Raw genomic sequence first — 20,846 nt, 5'->3', positions numbered from 1 at the left:
CTGAAATTAGCAGTTCGGGCGCTGGTGTAAATCAGGTAATATTACTTGTTGACAATATGAGATGATGGTTTCTTACATCAAACTAATAATGAAGGAGATTTTGGTTTCGAGACAAGTTCACTCATTTATTTGCTGCGTTCGGGAGTTCCAAAGTTCGGAGTGGACATTGGCACTGGGTAGCGGTGAGTTTCAGGGGTTGACAAAGGTTAAACGGTGCCCAGCTAGTCGTTTGCCAGGACCATCTGTTCGACATTGCAAGGAGATGGCTAATTGGTAATTATCACTATCACTAGGTATAACCTTCAATTTTGTTTTCTCGGGCGAATAATGGCGGTGTTGGCGGTAAGAGAGAAGTGGTTTTGAAGAGGCAGCTGTAGCCTATGTAATCTTGTGCAATCATAATAGGAGGGCTTGATTATATGGGTTTGATTGGAAGTGATTGTGTGTAGCATTTGTAGCGACTGTCAGTCTAGGTACAACCTGCCATATGAAGGATGTCGGGTCCTGTACGAAAGCTGAGTGAGTGACTAGCGCAACCATTGGCTGAGATGGAGTCTCGGGGCGTTTGACTAAGGCGGATTTTCATCGGAAAGGCTTAATATGTACGAAGTAGCGATGATTTCAACTTTCGATGAGTCTGTAGACAACCTTCATTGGTAGGCTATGATATCCATGCTCTGACTAGGTAATCCGGACATGTCCAGCCTCTATTTTGGCATCTCGCCCTCCTTCGCCCAGTCACTACTGCCGGCTTTATCCATTCTTGTGCATAATTGAAGCATTCCATAAGTGAGCAAGATGTGCAGCTTGTGCAAAGAGGCTGTGGGGAAAAATATGAGTCTGCCACCAAAATCGATGCCAGTTAGATGAACCAATGAATTTGTGTGGACGAGATTCTGCCAACAAATGTGTATTATTGTGGACCATTTGTCAAGTCATTGATGAGTAGGCTCGTAGGCCTGTCTATCGAGCATTAAGGTCAATTCACGATTTAAGGTATCAAATTTGGGGTCAATTCACTGTGGGTACGGTAGATAGACTAACGTGTATTAGCTTCACAGTTCTGCTATTGTATAAATTAAAAAATTCTGTTTCCAAACATCACCACCAACTTCCAAGTTATACAAACCCAGGAATATCAACGCCCCAGCGTTTCTCTTTTACTCATGAGCAAATCAATCCAATACGATCTTAACCACAAACATCAGTCATTTCCGTAGCTGCAGCCTCACTATCGTCGTTTCCACTTTATCCCGCTCAGATCACTCATTGGGTGATGTTTTACTGGGCTGGGCTCGTATGCGTGGCAAGGGCGCAGTAATGTTGCATGAATTGACGATTTTTAACTGGAGATCGTCAGGGATTGCGGCCGATGCTAATATTGAATGATTGAAGTCTTCACCAGCATGACCAGCAAAAAGAACCCAGACAGAAAGAATAGGAAGGAAAAGGGAGCAAGGGAGTATCTAAGTTTTGTTCCATGACCACAGACTGAGGGTACCCCAATGGAACTTCGAAGCCCTATCGAACAATTTAGATATAATTATAATCCTGGGTACGTGGCATAATGATGGGCTCTATATATTACTTGAAGAAGAAATCCATGGGTTGAGCAGAATAATCCTTTATTTTTGGACGATGACATACAGAATGACTACTGGTGTGGTTACTAGAAGGGATCGTCTATTATTGTTGTAGGTCGAAAACAAAATAGTGGCAGAATTATATTGTCCTAGAAAGGGTACATCGAGGTGTACATGCATGCAAACTAGTCATAAAAATAATAAGCCTCGAAAGATCACCCACGAGGCGATTTTGAGGCAAAAGAAAGTGTCTCAGATCTTTTTTTTTGGTGTTAGAAGTTAGAACAGCCTTGCTTTTAGTTCTCTCGGGCTCGCACCTCAATCTATCATTACTCAATTAAGTTTAGATTATTTAAATCATTTTTAGTTATCGAGATTGCAAGAAATGAGCTAGTATTTTGAATATATACATACAACCGGTTCCTCCTCATTACAATCATCAAAATACTCATAAACTGATTTCACTTCATTTCTTCAATATACTTGTCGTCGCTCAGCTCCTTCCTTTCCCAAGACGACATGCGTAACTACATATAAACCTAGCCATAACGCAAAGAAACCATTTGGAACCGGAAGTTGCGCCCCGGATCCCTTTTCCTTTACAACTGTTCATCTGTCCCAATTTTTGGTCCATTGGAGTAGGAGCCCATTGATATCCAGGTCGTTTCCTTTTTCCTTCTTCACTTTCTGCCATGTTGGATTATAATAGGGAGTTACCACCATGTTTCCCACCAACCAAAGTTGCTTTTCAAGGCAACCCTCATCACCAATATCCACCATCTCAGGTCAACCCTTATATTACACCATTCTCATCTCACCATACATATCCAACCCCACCTCCATCACCACTATCATTTGCGATGCCCCAGGATCATAGGATAGGTACAATACTTGGAGAAACTCTATTATTGTCACGCGTGTTAGGCTCAGGAGCCTACGGAACTGTATATTATGCTCAGGATTTGTCCACTGGAAAAGAGTATGCCGTTAAGGCGCTCAACAAAAGAAATGCCTATGGGCAGCCCTTGGACGCAAGACAACGACTTTATCAATCAAGAGAGATAGCCCTGCACTGGAGTGCCTCCGCCCATCCTAACATAGTCTCGATGTATAAGATCCTCGATGACCCGGACTGCACCTATGTTATCCTGGACTACTATCAAGAAGGAGATCTTTTTTCAAATATTACCGAAGGGGGTAGATATGTAGGTCATGATGCTCTAATCCGGAGCATCTTCCTCCAAATCTTGGATGCCACGGAACATTGCCACCGCCTTGGAATATACCATAGGGATCTCAAGCCTGAGAACATTCTGGTCGCCAATTCCGGTCATACCGTTTGCCTAGCAGACTTTGGATTGGCCACCCAGGAGCCAACATCTCGCGATCACGCATGCGGATCTACATTCTATATGTCTCCAGGTAGGCACTATTCATTCTACTTCCCAATCCTCCATCGCCCTTCACATACTAACTGGTTCCATTGTCAGAGTGTCTAGAGCAATCATATAAGCCATACAGATGTGCCCCAAACGATGTCTGGTCTCTTGGAGTGATCTTAGTCAACCTCACCTTTGGAAGAAATCCTTGGAGACAAGCCTCATGGGATGATGCCACGTACAATGCTTTTCTCAAAAACCCAGACTTTCTGAAAACTATCTTGAACCCATCGGACGAGCTTAATCTCATTTTACAAATGATTTTTCAACAGGACCCGGAATCCCGTATCACAGTTCCAGAACTGAGATTAAGAATACAGAAATTGCCAGGTTTCTACGCTTCCTCTTCCCAAGGATCTGGCCGTACACCAACACCAATCGTCGGCAATTTAACCAATGACTCTGGGTACTCCACCTCATCTCCATGTGTCGAAAGTCCATTTCGCTCTTCATCTTCGTCTCGCGACTCTGCTATTTATTCCGACGATGGGTGTACCAGCACTCTCAATGGAATCACTAATTCGAATCGGTCACTACGCAGTACCGACAACTCCTTTCTAGATTCTAACAGTCGTGATCGCGAGAATCGCGATGTTCTTGCCCACGGGCATGTTTATTTTGATGGACTACCGACACCTTCAGGTTCTCAAGGGTCTTCTCAATCATCTTCAGCTTATTCAAAAGTCGGAGCACCTTTTCCACGGAAGTTTTGAACGGACTGGCCGTTCAATGCACAAAATTCATTGGGAATTCTCGTTTTTAAAAAGTCTCACTTATTATTTTATTTTGACCTTAATTTCGGAATTCATTGTATAGTTTTTTTTTCGACCGGGCTGCTTAAAGAGGACAGGACCCGGTCATTGCATGATTAAAACGAAGAAATGTTGGAATTTTGACCTCGGGGCTTTGGTGCAGGAATCAACCAGGCGTTCAAGGCAGGCAGGGCAAGCATAGCGGCGGCAGCGTGCCGATCTACTGGGAGTTGGGGTGTTTTTTTTATCATGACAAACTTTTTGGAGTTACCGGATTTTCTTTTGACCTACATGGTACTTTCGCTTTATACCCTTTGGGCGGAACATTCCAATGCATAGGGACGGTAGAAGGATGGAATTTCCATGTTTGTCTGGCTAGACAAGCTTCCATGGCAATAAAATACGTTAAAGACCACTTGTAATAAGCGGTCAAGTTTTAGGAATAAGACGGTGTTGGGAAATAGGAATAGGTATAATGTACATGTACATCGACACAGCATCCAATGCATCGGGCGGAGTCATCGCTATACCAATAGTTAGAATAGTACAGCAATCTTTGACAAACAAGATTTGTTGCTTGTATGTGTGATTCTAACATTGCATCTTGCACCTGTGCTCACTCGAAATAAAACCGGACATTCGATATGCTCGGCATTACTATCAGAAGTGGAAAATGCAACACTTTCAAAATGCTTGTCTTGAGAGCCAGATTTACCCGTCCCGTCTAGAAATTCACGAACCACAATGGAAATGACTATCACAGACGAAAGAGACGGGAGAACATGCATGAGCCTAGATTAAGTGTCTGGGCATGGACATGCGGTGACTGGGATCACGATAGTGTGTGGTGATTCATTCCAAGCCACCGTTCGCCTTGATTTCTTCGAGGTGCACGCTTCTGCGCCCGGGAGGGTCAGATGATGCTTTGGTGGCTGACCAATAAGATAAGAGTATTGTGTTTAAGGCGAGGACTATCACGTAAGTTTTACTTGGCCACTCACTGGCGTTTGCTGATCTGTCGACTATCTCTAAAATGCACGTGCTGTCAATGCCCCCTTTCTCAGTGAAGCGAAGCCACTAGATTCCCCGCATCCGTCTGTGCTCTGCTACGAGTACTTATAGTCCTAGATACCTACCTATTGAAAGATGCATTGTTCAGCTAAGTGGTGCTTAGATGTTATTGTAGCATATATGACGCTTGTTAAAACTCCTTATCCGACCGTCTTGCATTAACATCATCGGACCGGAGCTTTTGATGCATCGAGATCTTTTATCCCTGAAGTGTGGAAGGAAAGTTAAAACAGGTACATGAGGATGGGGATAAGACTATCGCGATACATTTAGAGTTAGGGAATAAGGGGCAAGATAAGATGATTTTCATCTAGATATTCGCAGCATGGACGGATGATGACGCGAGACTAGCACTCGTGCACTAACTGACCATCAGCTGTGTAGCCGCACTACGACTAACCAAATGTATATAGATATGAATGATTACTGTTTTATCGGACTCAAAACTCGAGCGAAATCTCTCGTGCCCTTAAGAGCAAGATCTAAGAGCAAGATCTAAGAGATAACTATGCTTGAATGCCGGGCTCCCGGGCAGCTAGTGAGCCAAGTCACGTGACTCAGTCCATTCTTGTTGCATATCTCAAATCGGATACCGTGAATGTCATGAATGTCTCTCGGCTTTACAAAAGAGATCAACATAAAAAGTTAATAAATGCCGTCTGTCAGTGTGACACCAATCTGAGTCTGGATTCTTCTGTCGATCATTCTTCCAACAGACTAACAGTATTGAGAAACGATATTCTCATTCCAAGGTTGTGATCAAAACTGATAAGCGCGGAGCGGTAACGATATGATTGGATCGTATGAGCGAGCCAGCTCTGGAAGTTTGGATTAGGAGCTAGCTACTTCTCGTTCTTGGGAATTTGCTAGTTCCTTGGGGTTCATGCCCGTCATTCTGCGACGCCACATCCGGATGAATGGATGACAGTGATATAAGCTTAATCCACAATTCATCAACAATTTACTTGATGGTAATATATAACCCCTTCTATATTTGGTTTCATCAATGAGTTTCAACTTTTCAGGCAATATTCTGGAAATTCGAAGGTATACCGGAACATCCGCAAAAATGGTGCTAAGGATCCACAAAAACCAGCATTTTTTTCTCACTATCATGTGGATCTACGCTTTTGGATATTCAATAGCTTCTTGAATCTGCAAGTAGACCGGGTTTCCATTTCATACGTTTCTCTTCGACTAAGAGTTAATATTTCTCAATCGAGACGCGTTTGACTGGTCGACGCATCTGCCATGCTGCCTGAATTGTATTGAATCTGAATAGACCTTCGAGATGGCATCTTGATAGTTATGACAATAGTTTAGCGAGCGTGGTAATCATGACCCGAGTAGAGAGAACAAACATAGGATTAGAATTTGGAGACAGGTTGGAGACAAATGAGGTATATTCGAGGGTTCATCATCTCAGAATCTTGAAAGAAGTTTGTTTTTTCATCCTGATACAAGTGAATGGACATAACTAAGGTGTATAGCCGGAGAATATTGTTTTAACGAAGAAATGTTGAGTTCCATGGTTACAATTTGATCCTCCTAAAAAAAATTGACGTTCAGACATACTCGCAGACAAAACTTGACCGAGCACATTTCTTGGCTGAGGTCACGAAAACCTAAACTCCTTTTACACTTTCTTAACATACTTTGAGCTTTTCTCTAGCTCTGAGGCTTAGTGATTGACCATTGGAGACAATACGGGTTACAATACGAGCTGATCTTGTGAGTGATTGAATTTGAGACATTTGCAGACGTGCAACAAATTTATATCCTCCGAATTTCGCAACCTACAATTGGTCAAGTCTATAATACTCCTTCAACAAGCAATCGCCGGAGTTTTCTTTTGTGAGGTTTGTTGATGGGGAGTCCAGCTCTATATTGAGAGACTACGGCAAGACGCGAAGCTTTATACGTCATAAAATTCGAATCAGTAATTCTGAGCGAGGGGGCTCAGCACCAAGCAAGCGAGGGGGCAGTTCGTTCTTCTGAATCATATGAGCATTCATACCTTAAATTCTAGACAAATCCAACAATATGTTTATGTTTTGGGAGATGTGGTTCAGCTGGAAACTCGAAGACACATCATTTTTTCATCCTTTTCCGTAGAGATATGCGTATTACTTGAGGCATTTTTCGATCCCAAAGTTCACAGAACAGTCTAGAACAGCTCATCTACATTTTAAATGCAGTAATGCTAGATCAGTTGGTATAATAGATTCTTGGATTTCAGATTGCTTTGATATAGTAGCATACTGTCCTAATATTATATTTATCGAAGCTGTTTTATTCGCATACTCGTCAGTGAAACTCATAAATTGAGCGCATATTCTATAGAGTGATCGTATTTTACTATGAGTTAGTTCCTTTCAGTCCGAGAATTTGAATACTACATCGCTTAATATCGCCAAATCTATTGGATTTTGATCTGTGACTCAGAACACACACCATCACCATTTGAATCCTCCATTATATTCAAGTGCTCTATATTCCGTGTAGTATAAATATCACACTGTTTGTGAACGTATTTTCGGTGAGGAAATATCATGGCAGACATTTACATATCAATGCCGAGTATAAGAACGCATTATACACAATTCCAGCCTGCTTCTCTACGCTTGCCTGTAAACCCAGTTTGAAAAGTCAAGTTTATCGTTAATGAACCACCAGTTCCAGGTTTGGTCGCTGTTCGTAGCATCATGAAGTGTACTGCACATCATTTAGATCCTTCTAAATGCTCTGAGCGCTCTCTCGATCAATATTTGGGGTGGGTACGGCCCTACAGAGGAACTGATAGATTCCTCATTTGCAGCCAACTAACAGCCAAAACTACATTCATTATTGACTCGGTTAAAACTACACAGATTTCCAAGATTTCCACACAGTCCGGGCGGTCTCGGTATTCACACTTCTCGAATCCGTCTGAGGCATTTTACCTTTCCTCACACGCCAGAGCTATGTTCGAGAACTCAAAATTCTACAATAATGTAGGATGATGTAACATATTTGTCAAAGCAGTCAATCTCTCCGAAGTAATTACTGTTCGGTCGGAGGTCGCCGCTGGCAATGGAAACAGCCTGTATGTATTTGCATCTTCGATTCAATAGATGTTCTCAGGTCAGTTCAAATGGGAAATTTTGAGATGTGCAACAAGACTAGATGATGAGATTTCCAATAGTTTCATTGGCTCTCAGTCTCTCCAACTAACCTCAAGAGTGAATCCCAAAGTGGAGAGGCTGATCAGTTGAACCGTTTCTCACTTTAAGCATATCTTTCCGACAGCCCCTAGATTGATGACCGGGGCCTTCTGAAAAAGTCAGACATACATGAGCTTGTCCAATAGAGGAAGTGTTAGGAGGTACCAGCACTTCAGCATGCAGGATATGCATGTTATTTACGTCTTTGTTCTTGAAGATCCCAGTAAAAGCATTGGGAGTGACTGCTTGTTTCCATTGCCATAACACTATCCAAGAAACGGGTCATATATAATGCAAGTCCAACTCCATCTCTACGAATCAAAAAACACCATGTGTTCAGGACTCAAAACTTCACCATAAGAAGCAAGAAACAGCTTAAATAGTGAAAAGCTGAGTTTAAGAACCTTAAAACACACAGTATATAAAAAACACTTTGTACGAAATCAACTCCATGAGATCAATATCTCCAGTACCATTAAATTCTTTGGTGTTTAGAGAGCCTGCATCCCAGACTTCCTATATAAGAAACCTCAAACTCGAAAGGCCAGCAGACTGGGCTTCGAAAGGCAGCTATCTCTTGAATAAGCCGCAAGAGAGCATACTACATGCCCAGAAACGAGTATAATCTAGCAACATTACCCAATTTGAAATCAAGACATGTAAAATACCTCTGAATATTCTCAAAAGTGCCAAAAACTTCTTTGTGACCACCTTTTTGGAAATATTGTGACGCAGAACATAATACCTATGACCACCTCCACAATCAGTGATTCAATTGTCTTGTAATTCGAAGAAAGTAAACTCCCAAGCCCAGCAGTCCTGACATTAGGACTGAAATGGTTCTTCTGCTAAAATTGCTAAAAATCATGCCTTATTTTGAATTTCGATAGCAATCAAAATAGTATCATCAAGATGTTAAATCTTGAATATTAATGATAAGCTAAAAATTTTTTCCATCGAGGTATTGATTCAAAACATTTGAGGGTCGATTTGCTACAGAATTTCAAATGCAGGGTGGTTTTTGGCGTGTCCATCTTGGGTTTTGATGTAGCCAATTCTGCGGTTCGAAATGAGGATTATCTTCACCGCAATTTCGAAAGTACACGTGCGTAAACACGATATCTTAGCCCGCTACGAAGCAGGCAAAGGATGCAAGATCCGCACCAGTCTGCTCTTTTGATACCTATCCGAGCACATTTGTGGACTTCAAACTTAAGCTGTACCGGCCTGAGCCGGCTTGCCAGAACTGTAGTAACAATCTAGATTCAATAGAGACGCACAGATTAGGCTGAAAACTGATGTGGTTGTGGAAATAACGTGAGATGCTGCAAGCTGGACTTGCATCTTACATCTTACATTAACTCTCATCTGACCACTTTGGCAATGCTTGCCAAAGCGTACAGCATCCCACAGTAGCGGACACCGGGACTCCCGTGGAAAACTACCATCGAATCGTTGGCGTCGTAAATACAGTACGTACCATGGTTGACTGGTATAGATGCAAGCATATCATGCAGCCACGAAAGAAAGATGAAGTGTTCTTGCAGAAAAGATGGAGGTGCGGTGTGTGGTGTATCGTGTATGTGTGGTCAAGGCTGCTGGGATTGTTTGAAGTGGTAACCGAGGCAACTGTCACTGCGCACGGTCCTCCCTGCGATCAACACGCGACGAAACACGAAACGTTGATATCGATAATGAAAGGATGAGTCCAACCGACAAACAAACAAACAAACACTGGCTGGCCATCAATTAATTGATGGCCGTCAATTCTGCATTTCTTTCCGTATTCGATCATTCGTGAATCGTGAGGGCATTAAAAAGACGTGAGGATTGTGGGGAGAATGCAAACGGAAGTATCCTCGAGGATTCCTGACCATACAATACTCGTACAGCGTGGAGTGTCCGCATACTGCTACTGCAATAGAGATTATTTTATCGACGCGTTGTGCTCCGTCATACAAGCTAAAGGTGTATGGTGCAACCACAGCAATGAATTCTCGAGGTATTGGTACTCGATTTCATTCACTCTCGCAAGGTTATCGATAATGGCGGTAATCCATTGAAAGCGGAATGGAATCAAAACAAAGTATTCGTCGCGTACCACCCACCCATGAATACTCCATACTGCGGCAGCAATAACTTTATTGCAGTCACTACATCGAACCATTGACACTCAAAACAGGTAATAATCGATGATGAGCTGACGAAGTGTCTGTTTCATTCTCTGTTCATACTGCATGAGTTCGGCTTTGTTACCCGAAACAATGCTTGGGGAACAACGTCTTTATGCTTCCTGCAGTCAGCGCATAACTGAAGACTTGTTTTTCGCTCCGACTCGAGATTCATCCCGTCGCAAATAAATGGGGTCATGTATGAATTGCTCGCATGAATTTGAGAGCATGTGATTTAGCCCTAGTGGGAAAGCGTCGCAATTTTTGTTATGTTATGTTTTCATAAGTCGACCGTGATAATTTATGCGTGCTTTCCGTCTCAAATCAGTTGGAGAACCGTTGAGCACTAGGTGCAGCTGTGTAAGACTATACACGTTTGATTAAGAGTGTACATATGTGCCAGATCCTTGGCAGGGCTGCGTGCTCGATATACACAAATGACTTTCTCCCTCTTTCCCCCTTTGTCATTAGCGACTTAAGTATTCCATGAACTCTTCCTCTTCAGCAAAAAAAGGGATTGGTATCGTCGCAATAACTGATGGCGTGTATCTGTATTTTTGTAAAGTTCATTGCGCAGCGTCCGGTGGTTGTTTGATCGAAGGTCAAGAACGCTCCTGCCTCGCCGATGATAGTTTTTTCCCCCGAAACTTTGTCGTCAAAGTAAGTTCGCTATCTGTCATATTGATAAAGATTCTCAACAACTGATGGCTTCGTTCTGATGATTTGATTGCGTTACGTTCTATGGCCGTTTGGTCAAGAGGTCAGGGACACTCTTGCCGTGCATATAGAATGTCTATATCTTAGACTATATGAATGTCAGGACTGAATCCTCTTTAGCGCGCTGTTGTTGGCGTATAAAATTATTGGTAGAGAATAGAAACAATCCGTCATGTGGAATTATTCTCAAAAAAGTGTGTGGAGAGACGAAGCAGGAATTGTTCTTAGAAAAAGTGAGCGCATTCCTCTTATATATGTGCTATCTAGTTTGTACGCTAGATCTATTGTTCTTAGCCCTCGCGGTCTTTTAGATTATCGTCAATAATTTCTTGTTAAAGGTCGTCACTGATCAAGCTTTTCAATAGATCACTGAATGTTTCAAGACACAATGATTCAGGTGTTCACCCGTCATCTGTTGTACTTCATACAGCGTTCAATGATTTAACCACGGTAGAGAAAAGGCACCGTTTTATTCATTTCAAACATGCAATTCACCGACGCTGCTTTTTGAAACAAACTTCATGCCTCTTTCGAAGTATGAGGAGAGTGAGGAGAGGTCTTTTTCTTTTGGGGGGAGGGTGTATGCCCCACTTTTCACTGAGAAATTCTTGGCACTTTTTTGATCAATTTTCGATTAATCAGCAATACCAAAAATCCTTCGCTTCGCTATGTGGCAGCACAATACACCTGTCCTGTAACGGTATTGATAAGGCATCAAGGCCAGTTTCGCTAATGCATACCCCATACCCCATATCTTAACGAAGAAGAAAAAGGAATACGAATACTCGAGATGTACGCTCTTTTCTATATCCAATATTAAACAAGAATATCAAGAAGTCGGGTCGGTATTTCAACCCGATTTTTTTTATACAGAATTTGTTACAAACTCTTGAATGAAATTCGCATAGAAAATTATATTTGCAATGATGTTAATGTTGTTACATAATGACACAAACTCCGTATTTAATGTATGATTCTCTTCGCATGGTTGGGCATGTCACTTTTTGTTCAGTTTGAAGCTCAGGACTTTCGCCGATCAATACAATGGTGATGTAGATGAACACCTGTCGAGATTGCCGATGAAGAGGCTTTTAGCACTTTGCAAAACACAGAGTACCATCAATGAACTATACTCGTATCGCCGTCGAGCTCGTTCGTCGTATGGTACCTCTACAGTTTGTTGTTGTTCAAATCGTATGTCTGGGCACTATAATGATTCTACCAAAGGTCCCTTCGTCTTATCGTGAGTATAATGCAAATCAGTAATACATGTTTTATATTCTATCGCCTTAAAACTCCGCCTCGTGATCTGCTCCTTCGTGACCATGACCAATCCAAGCCCCCCCCTCACTCCATATGATCGTTGAAACCCCAATTGCCGTCTAAAATGTGGGTGTTAATGATTTTCCGATGTTTGCCGGAGTTTTCCAATGTCCCTAGGCCACTATCGAGTTCGGCATATTTGGCATTGGGTATTTACCGGTTTGTCATTGACGCAGCGCACATTGCAAGACCCAACTCCCACAAATTTATTTTTCACACCAAATTAACCACAGAAAACCTTTCTCTCAGTATCAAAGTCTGCCTTCCATTCACAATTTGCAGGACTTTTCATTTATATCAGATCATACACCAGGACCACAGCGAGGACCTAGTCTCGATCACATCTGGTACAAATCTATACGATCACATCTGGTGCAAATCTATACAACGTCATTCTAAACGAGAGCTCCAATTTGGAGCACCGCTTCTACTCCATTGCACTGAAAAATTCTTCATATCTTACTTCACTCATCCCCATCTACACAAACAACACTCGATTCACCATTCAACAATTCGAACTACAATCTATCTGCAAGTCGTGTTTCTATTCAGGAGCATCTTCGTGCTTTATTCAATCGTCAAACCACATTCGGTTTACCATCTAACGATCCGAACTACAATCTATCTGCAAATCGTATTTCTATTCAGAAACATCTTCATATTTTATTCAATTTTCAGACAACACTCGGCTTACCATCCAACAATCCGAACTACAATCTATCTGCAAGTTGTATTTCTATTCAAAAGCATCTTCGTGCTTTATTGAATCTTCAAACATATCACCGCTACCCTTTTTCTGCACCGATACGATACACAATCAACTCCATAGCCACATAATAGCCCCGAGTGAGTTATCAACTACGATTAGCATAATAAATACGAATGAAATACTAAATACGGATAGCATATCAACTACGGACAGTACAAAAACTCCCATTAGCATAAAGAACAATAAAACGTCTACGAATGACATAACTGCCTCGAAAAATAAAACAATCACGAATGACATAACCACCTCGGATAATAAAAACAACCTCGAATAATAAAACAAACATCGACCAATAAAACAGCCTCGAATAATAAAACAAACCTCGACCGATAAAACAGCCTCGAATAATAAAACAAACCTCGAATAGCATTACAACTGCAAATAACAAAACAACTACGAATAACCCAGAGAAACATCATATGCTGCCAGTTATGCCACCAATTCCCTCTGTCTCAGAGCATTCCAAGATGTTGTCACCGCTGTCGTCACCAGGCGCTTCTCAAAGTCCAGCTGCAGGATCTACCACAGCAGACTTTGAGTCTATCGATTCATCATCACAATCGTTCCTTTCGAAAACCCCCAAGGGCATTTGTACACCAGCTCAATCACCAACTGTCAATTCATCCAGCGCAGCTACAAACGGCTCCGATTCCAATCAAACTTTGACAACCATGGACTCGGTTTCTGAATCATCTACAGCCGCCGCAAGTTCAGGTATTCCTGATACCTCACAATCAATGGTTACAAGAAACGATGAGTCCAATGAGTCCAATGAGCTCAAGGAAGATATGGATCTTGATAAACCTGATCAAGTCGGAGCATCTCACTCAGCAAATAACGCTATCTCAAACACCAAATCCAAGAAACGAGAGTCGGGCAATGATGAATCTCACCAAGCTGGAACCTCGCACTCGGCAAAGAGACCCAAAAAGAATGCCGGTCTATTCAACGACGGTTTGGATGAGAATAACATCATCCCAGATACCGGCGACTTAAGTGGAATGAGAATGACCCGCGCAAAGAAACTTTCTGTCGGAGAGAAGATCGAAACAACCAACGAAACCGTCAAAAAACGGCATACAGCCCAATATCCAACTGAAGCACAAAAACCTAACCCCGATGTTAAGGTCATACCTAAGCCATATAACTCTCATGATCTCAAAGACAAACCCTTGTTTGAAGCAGAAAATAAGGACATTTGGAGGTTGAACGTCACCAAGGATATGGTACCCTTGTTTCAAGCAGAAAATAAGAACGTTTGGCGGTTGAAGGTCACCAAGCGTAGGGTTCCAGTTGGCCAAGCTCAGCACGTATGGTTGCAGAGCCAACCAAAAAGTGTCAGAGACAAGGCCAAAAAGATGGAATTGGAAGGAACTAGCGACCCACTTGGAGTTTTTTTGGAAAAATCGAGGACAACTCTGCCCGATGGGGCTAACGCTGAGGATAGTGTTGCTGTCCGATATACGTCTCAATACATCAAAGACAACCACACCCCCATCCCTGAAGACGAACGAACGCGAAAGAATACGAAAGATACTTACACATTCAAAACCTACTTTCCTACTTCAGCCCTTATTGAGCACAATCCCTTCTACAATGTGGAGTACATCGAGACTGTGCTTGAGACAAAGTCGAAGGAGAATTTCGAGTTGAAGGCTAAGATACAGAAAGCTATTAGGCTTCAGAAGATGAAAAACGCAGAGGTGGCAGAGGCGGCAAGAGTAGCTAAGGAAGCTATGGGACTTCCTGTTGCTTCTACAAAGGAATACAAGCGTGTAGGACTAGAGTGTGAGATGATATCGGACAACGAATTGCCATTGGAGTAGTTATGAAAGGGGAGAGACAAATGTCAATTTCTGAAAGCGATCTTTGCGGCAGGAGTACTGTGCTAAATCGGGTTACACCAATAACGTTTAACGTCTACTATTGATGTATACAAGCCCAAGGAAATGATTTTTGGAAATCTGGGTGTAATGATTCCAAATATTACAAGGATAAGTAGTCCGAATCAAGATAATTATTCAAAACAAGTTTCCTATTTTATGTTGATGTTATATGGATTTGTATCTGCTCGTTTGGATAGAAGTGATATCTTCAACAACGATATCCATTTGACTAATGTACATGACTAGACTACAATAAATCTGCACTGTTCACTCCTCACATATCGTCCTCGACCCCGACAATCTTCAATGAATCTCTCCACAATCGCCCTTCATCTTCTGGATGATACGTTTGCTTCACCCATCCATTTCCGAAAATCTGGTAGTCATCCTTTCCCCGTTCTGCTTCACTACAATTCTCCAGATACTTCCCTCCCTTTTCCCCCCACTCCTTCCCAACCGCCGCAGTAACAATTGTTGCAGCTCCTTGCTCAGCACTTTTCAGCACTTTGCGAACTTTCTCATTACTCATAACTTGAGCCACCCATTCCCTGCCCAAGTGCCTATTAATATTCGTGTCGATAGGACCAGGGTGGAGACTTGTTGCATGTAATCCCTGTTGACAATAGCGACGATCTATTTCATTGGCCATGTATATATTTGCGAGTTTCGAATTTGCGTATGCAGTTCCGTAATTATAACCTCCCTTTTGAAAGTTATAGTTGTCGCTGTCAGGAAGATCGCATATTCGGTGGCTGGCGGAAGAAACATTGACCACGCGGGAATGAAAGTCTGGACTGGAGCTAAGGAGTAAGGCAGGTTTCAGAAGTTGGAATAGAAGAAAGTGACCAAGATGATTGGTGGCGAAGGTGATTTCGTGCCCGTCTTCGGTGAGTTGGAGATCTTTAATGCCCATAACACCAGCGTTGTTAATGAGTATATTGAGCCGATTACCCGATTTCTCGAGGATAACCGCTGCAGCAGTTTTGATACTGACAAAAGAAGCATTGTCCATCTCTACAAGCGTAACACGACAGGGCTCTAAAATTCCATCAAGAGAAGTTTCAGCCTTTTTTATGTCCCGGACAGCGAGGAATAAAGTAGCACCTGTGGCAGACAAGGCTCTCGCCGTTTCGAGACCAATGCCGGAGGCTGAACCAGTGAGGACGATTACTTTTCCAGCCAGTTTATCGATCAACGACTCGTCCTGGATAATCTGAAGTGCAGTTGGCCGAGAATCTCCGGGGCCCTGGGGATTGATGTGAGATGCAGCGTAACGATTCATGGTGAAAAGTGTGTAGGATCTGAAATTATGGTTGGAGGGAGAAGAGGAAAGAGCAAAGGCACTGATGACGATATGAGAGAAAATACATGCTCCATAGCTCTATACTTATACGTAAGTTTCACGGTCACCCTTACACGATGGAGCCCCTGAGTCTCGCTCTTGCGCAATTGCTGATTGGGTTCGCTAGGATATCGATGGCATGCATAAGCGGCGCCTAATCAGCGGCGCTCGTGCGCCGCCAGCCGAACGCCCCTTCACCAAAAGTATGGATCAACAATGGCGGTTCACGCACTCCACAATTCACTCTCCTTCGCATCGCCTTGGGTTACCGAAACGTTGTTTTCTCCATTCACTTTCATTGTACTCAGAAATTATTGTAGGACAATAATTTTCCTTGGAATATTCTCCCCACCATGCAAACACCCAGTAATGGGTCGAGCGCCGACCAACAACCGACGTCGGAGCAAGTATGCATTTCATGCAGGATGCGGAAGAAGAAATGCGATAGATTACTTCCACAATGTTCGGGATGTTTGAGGTAAATCAATGTATCTGTTTTGCGATTGTTCTTTTTTGCGGTTAACAGTAGTATTTCAGGAGAGATCTAATATGCGAATACTCTACATCAGAGCAGACCCGCGATTCTGTACCTTCCTTTACCTTAACCTCTACGCAACCATGGCATAATATTCAGATACCAGTAAATTATGATTGTTTTGATACTCAATCGATCAATTTCTCGGCAATGTTGTTTCTAGATCCATATATTTTACAACAAGGACAAATTGACATACCCCAGCCTGGTAGTTGTATCCCAGCACATATTCTTCATCTACTAGGAGACATCACTTCTATCCACCAGTGTGCTACCGAGTTCTTCTCCCAGGATCGCACATGGATGTCGTTTATTTCCAAGCCTCGTTTCTACAGCTATCATCTACCCCCTCAATCGACCATTCCTAACCGTCCAGAAACCATTCTCCTTCTCCTCTCCATAAAAATAATCACCACATTGCCTCCCACAAATCCACGGAATCCTCAAACTTTACTTTATCAAGCCATAAAACATTATTGTCTTGAAGTAGAAATCTCCAGTGTTCCTTCTCTTCCCATTCTTCAAGCGGAAATCCTAATCGCCTTGTATGAGATGGGTCATGGTATATATCCTGCTGCGTATCTTTCGATTGGAGCATGTGCGCGGTACGCATATGCTCTGGGGATCAATTGTAATAAGCGGCTAAACGTAAGAAGGGTTCTCACAATGTTGGAGGTGGAAGAGAGGTTAGTATCATTTGCTCATTTATCATGCTTTGCATTCTACAACGTTCAACTTTGCTTGGGCATCTCATCTTCTTCAAACCCTAAATCTACCTATTATTTCCACATTCTTCTCTTCGTGTTACTCCACATGATTTTTCTCGGTAGATCATCACTGACAATCTGATGTTTCAGAAGAAGAGTTTGGTGGGCTATTGTAATTCTGGATCGGTTAGTGATCACAAATCCAGTCCTATCCTTCGAACCTCTTTCTAATCAGGACTAACCATCATCACAGTTTCGTTAGCATAGGATCACCAGGGAGGCCTTTCGCAACCTCAGATCCAAACCTAGATGATACATTACCATGCGACGACGAAGCGTGGAACCAAGGTGTAAGTGATCTATTTTCAAATGTAATCATCAATCATAATAACCTACTTCTGACCCTCCTAACCAGATCATCAATTCCTCCAGTTACTCTACCTTATCCTCTCCAACCACAGGCCACATGAGTAAATTCGCTCTGCTATGTCAAGCTGCGAGATTATTGGGTCAAGTGCTCAACCATGTGTCTGGCGATTCATCTCATGATGATGAATTATGGATGCAATTAGATCGGACGATAACCTCCATGCTTGAGGCTTCGGTGAATGTGGAAAATCCTGACTGCGATCGCATTGCGTTTATTTACAGGTATAATTTTCATCTCTCTATCCATGCTTTCCCACTGTCCCAGCCATGATCTCCGACTAACTCTCAGCCAAGCACCCTTCTAGCCCTACACACATCATCCCTCTCTCCACACCCATCAAATCCTCCATCCCCTCTAAACCAGCACCGCGCTGAACGCAAAGCCCAACTCCTCCAACGCATAACCCACCGAATCATCGCAAACATGTCAACTCCCCACTCTCTCTTAGGACGCGATCCCAAAAGCATGTCCTTATGGGCGTTGTTTTTCGGCTACCATATGTGTGTTGAGCAGATCAGATCTGAAGATCCATCTTCCCACGATATTGTGGTTCTCGTGAGGAAGGGATTTGAGGAGGCGGATGTGAGATGGAATGTTGCTGGTATGTCTTTTTTTTCCTTTCTGATGATTGCTATTGAATTCGGGTGATGTCACGGAATTCGTGTTGATGAGTTTTAGGCGTTTATCTTCGGTTGCTTGAGGCGCATGAGGTGATGGATGGCTATTGAGATGCTTTAGGGATGCAGACGGGAAATTTGGGAATAGAGGACCTCTAATTGGGGATTATGTGAATCAAGAAAACAATGCTATTGCTTAAGCAGGTGATTCAATCGTCTTGGAATCAAAAGCCCCCAGAATGCATGTACTTGATAGCTACCATTTTTTGGTAGTAGTGGAATGGCAGGTTAGATGGCATGGGTATATGATATGGATTTAATAGTGCCTCCATTTTTGTTTGGCATTCAACCATATCCATTTGTTGGACGAATTTCCAATGGTCATAAAATTACACTTTGAACAGCCTCAATGCGTTCTTCTGCGAGGAGATAAGGATTTTCCTATCCACAACGTTCCATCCTCGATTGGAATTCATCCCCCACTATGCTCACTCTATCCATAGACTACTCTCCCCTATTTTTCACGCGGCCTTTCCCTTTCCTTTCCCTCCAAATTCTAGGACTTTTTTCTTCCCAAAATTCCTTGCTTTCTTCCACTTACAATACAACACGACCACGTCTTTCAAAACTACGAATAGACATCCTCCCACTAAACTTCTGGCCCATTTCTGTTGTAATAACCCTGGCTTTCCTCCCCATCTCGCCTTTACCCATATAGATGGCAATGCGTATTTGAGTGCATCGCCCATTATGCTTGATATTGCAGGGAATAGCACTGCGCCCATAAACTGGAATGACAAGCTGTGTGTACTAATATTTCGACGGACCCCCATATTGTTTTGATTGCCATTTTCGCCTTGTCGGCCACCTTGATTCTGGTTGCGATCACCCATAGGTGCACCATCTTGGGGAACCAAGTTTCCGTCTTCGTCCATAACTTCATCAATGATCTCCATTTCCATTTCCAATGCTAAGAATCCATCGCCTTCCCCTCCTCTGCGTTGTTCCGCAGCGATTTGTTCTGCAGTTTCCCCTTCTCGTGGTTTACGCTGAACAGCCAAATCCCATTTCTTTTCCAAGTCCGAAAACATGTGACGGTAGAGGGTATTGTATGCCAATCTGACATAGGGAACAAGTACGAACGCGCGACCCGGGGATGGAGGCCAGGAGGTAATGCTCTTGCTGTCGGGGCTAAAGAGAAAATACTTGAGCCATGTTAGCAAACGCAGACTTCAATCATACTTTGCCCATTAGGCGCAACTAGGGATTCTTAACTTACAGTAACAGGTACTATACTGAAAACCGAATCCGCAATTCTTGTCCGTGATAATAGGAGGGTTGGTGCAATTAATGGTAGTCCTATTGTTGCCCTCCAACTTGGTACAGCCATGAACCCGCCTCCGAGAAATGGAAATAAATATTTGGTTAACATCTGTCTCATGGGTAAGTGTATGCTACCACCAAGAACAGGACGATCTATGAAGTCGTCGTAATGCGTCAAAATTATCTCGCGGGCTTCATCTGCGCCAAACACCAATGCCAGGCTGTTAACGCCAAACAGAAGTGATCCGGAGTAAAAGCAACTGAATAATGCGCCGGCAGCCGTGGGAAGTACCATTGTCTCCGCCATACGTCGTAGTTTGTCGACCGTCAAGACGAGATAATCTTTGGGCTGGTCTATTTTTAGTTGATACTTGCAGACTGGACAGACAATCTTGGGTGCCATTTCCTTGTCTGCAGATACTGCAATCCATTCCATTAAACACGATTCGTGTGCTCGCAAAGAACAAGGACACGGTGATCGCCACGGTGAAGCTTGAGGCCCATCGTCAGTATCATCCATTTGGCATATCCAACAGGTCTGTATTTCCCTCTCCGGAGAAGGTGCTTTATCTTCTTGTGCATTGCTGGACTGGGTAGAGTTGTTAGATTGAGGATGATTTAAAACATGAGCTTCGTCTGATTCTTCGACTATGGGCATGGGAGTTTCGGGAGAATTGCTAACGGTAGTTGGAACTGCCAGAGATTCCTGCCTCGATTGCTCAGGATGTTCTGGGGCACTTCTATCTTGCGCTTTTTGAAACCCGGGGTTGGGATATGCTGATTCCATCTTGAAAATTCGGGAATAGTTACTGATCGCAGTGATTAAGGAAAGTAGACGGACGGGTATTATCGCATTGCTGGGACAAAAAATGAACGGAAATCTTTTAAAGAATACTATCAATGTAGGTGTTGGTATTGAGGAAACAAGTTTGTGTGACAATGAGTGAAATTAGGTAGCCTTCCCGTTAAATGAAGATG

At 42.8% G+C, this 20,846-nt stretch overlaps 6 protein-coding genes across 6 annotated transcripts; 4 read left to right on the top strand and 2 right to left on the bottom strand.

The window, feature by feature from the left end:
- Window positions 1-88: 88 nt before the first annotated feature.
- EAE98_002395 (uncharacterized protein) lies at window positions 89-277 on the top strand (the record flags this gene model as incomplete). The annotated part of the gene is made up of 1 exon (XM_038950015.1): window positions 89-277. The coding sequence occupies one exon, from the start codon at window positions 89-91 to the stop codon at window positions 275-277; it is 189 nt and encodes a 62-aa protein (XP_038813754.1).
- A 1,698-nt stretch (window positions 278-1,975) lies between these two features.
- On the top strand, window positions 1,976-5,303 carry EAE98_002394 (uncharacterized protein). Its single transcript, XM_038950014.1, has 2 exons — window positions 1,976-3,005; window positions 3,074-5,303. Exons 1-2 carry the CDS (start codon window positions 2,276-2,278, stop codon window positions 3,733-3,735), a joined length of 1,392 nt encoding a protein of 463 aa, XP_038813753.1. The 5' UTR covers window positions 1,976-2,275; the 3' UTR covers window positions 3,736-5,303.
- Window positions 5,304-13,447: 8,144 nt separating this feature from the next.
- Window positions 13,448-14,854, top strand: EAE98_002393 (uncharacterized protein; the record flags this gene model as incomplete). The annotated part of the gene is made up of 1 exon (XM_038950013.1): window positions 13,448-14,854. One exon carries the CDS (start codon window positions 13,448-13,450, stop codon window positions 14,852-14,854), a length of 1,407 nt encoding a protein of 468 aa, XP_038813752.1.
- A 334-nt stretch (window positions 14,855-15,188) lies between these two features.
- Window positions 15,189-16,196, bottom strand: EAE98_002392 (uncharacterized protein; the record flags this gene model as incomplete). Its single annotated transcript, XM_038950012.1, has 1 exon — window positions 15,189-16,196. One exon carries the CDS (start codon window positions 16,194-16,196, stop codon window positions 15,189-15,191), a length of 1,008 nt encoding a protein of 335 aa, XP_038813751.1.
- A 413-nt stretch (window positions 16,197-16,609) lies between these two features.
- On the top strand, window positions 16,610-18,656 carry EAE98_002391 (uncharacterized protein; the record flags this gene model as incomplete). Its single annotated transcript, XM_038950011.1, has 8 exons — window positions 16,610-16,734; window positions 16,794-17,396; window positions 17,448-17,477; window positions 17,649-17,684; window positions 17,752-17,848; window positions 17,914-18,149; window positions 18,222-18,529; window positions 18,607-18,656. The coding sequence occupies 8 exons, from the start codon at window positions 16,610-16,612 to the stop codon at window positions 18,654-18,656; spliced, it is 1,485 nt and encodes a 494-aa protein (XP_038813750.1).
- A 410-nt stretch (window positions 18,657-19,066) lies between these two features.
- Window positions 19,067-20,655, bottom strand: EAE98_002390 (uncharacterized protein; the record flags this gene model as incomplete). Its single annotated transcript, XM_038950010.1, has 2 exons — window positions 19,067-19,750; window positions 19,825-20,655. 2 exons carry the CDS (start codon window positions 20,653-20,655, stop codon window positions 19,067-19,069), a joined length of 1,515 nt encoding a protein of 504 aa, XP_038813749.1.
- Window positions 20,656-20,846: the final 191 nt, after the last annotated feature.

Source organism: Botrytis deweyae, assembly GCF_014898535.1.
Source record: "Botrytis deweyae strain B1 chromosome Unknown BDEW_004, whole genome shotgun sequence".
NCBI classification, from domain to species: Eukaryota; Fungi; Ascomycota; class Leotiomycetes; order Helotiales; family Sclerotiniaceae; genus Botrytis; species Botrytis deweyae.
Note: the sequence above shows the minus strand (reverse complement) of the source record. Positions and strands in the feature narration are given on the sequence as shown.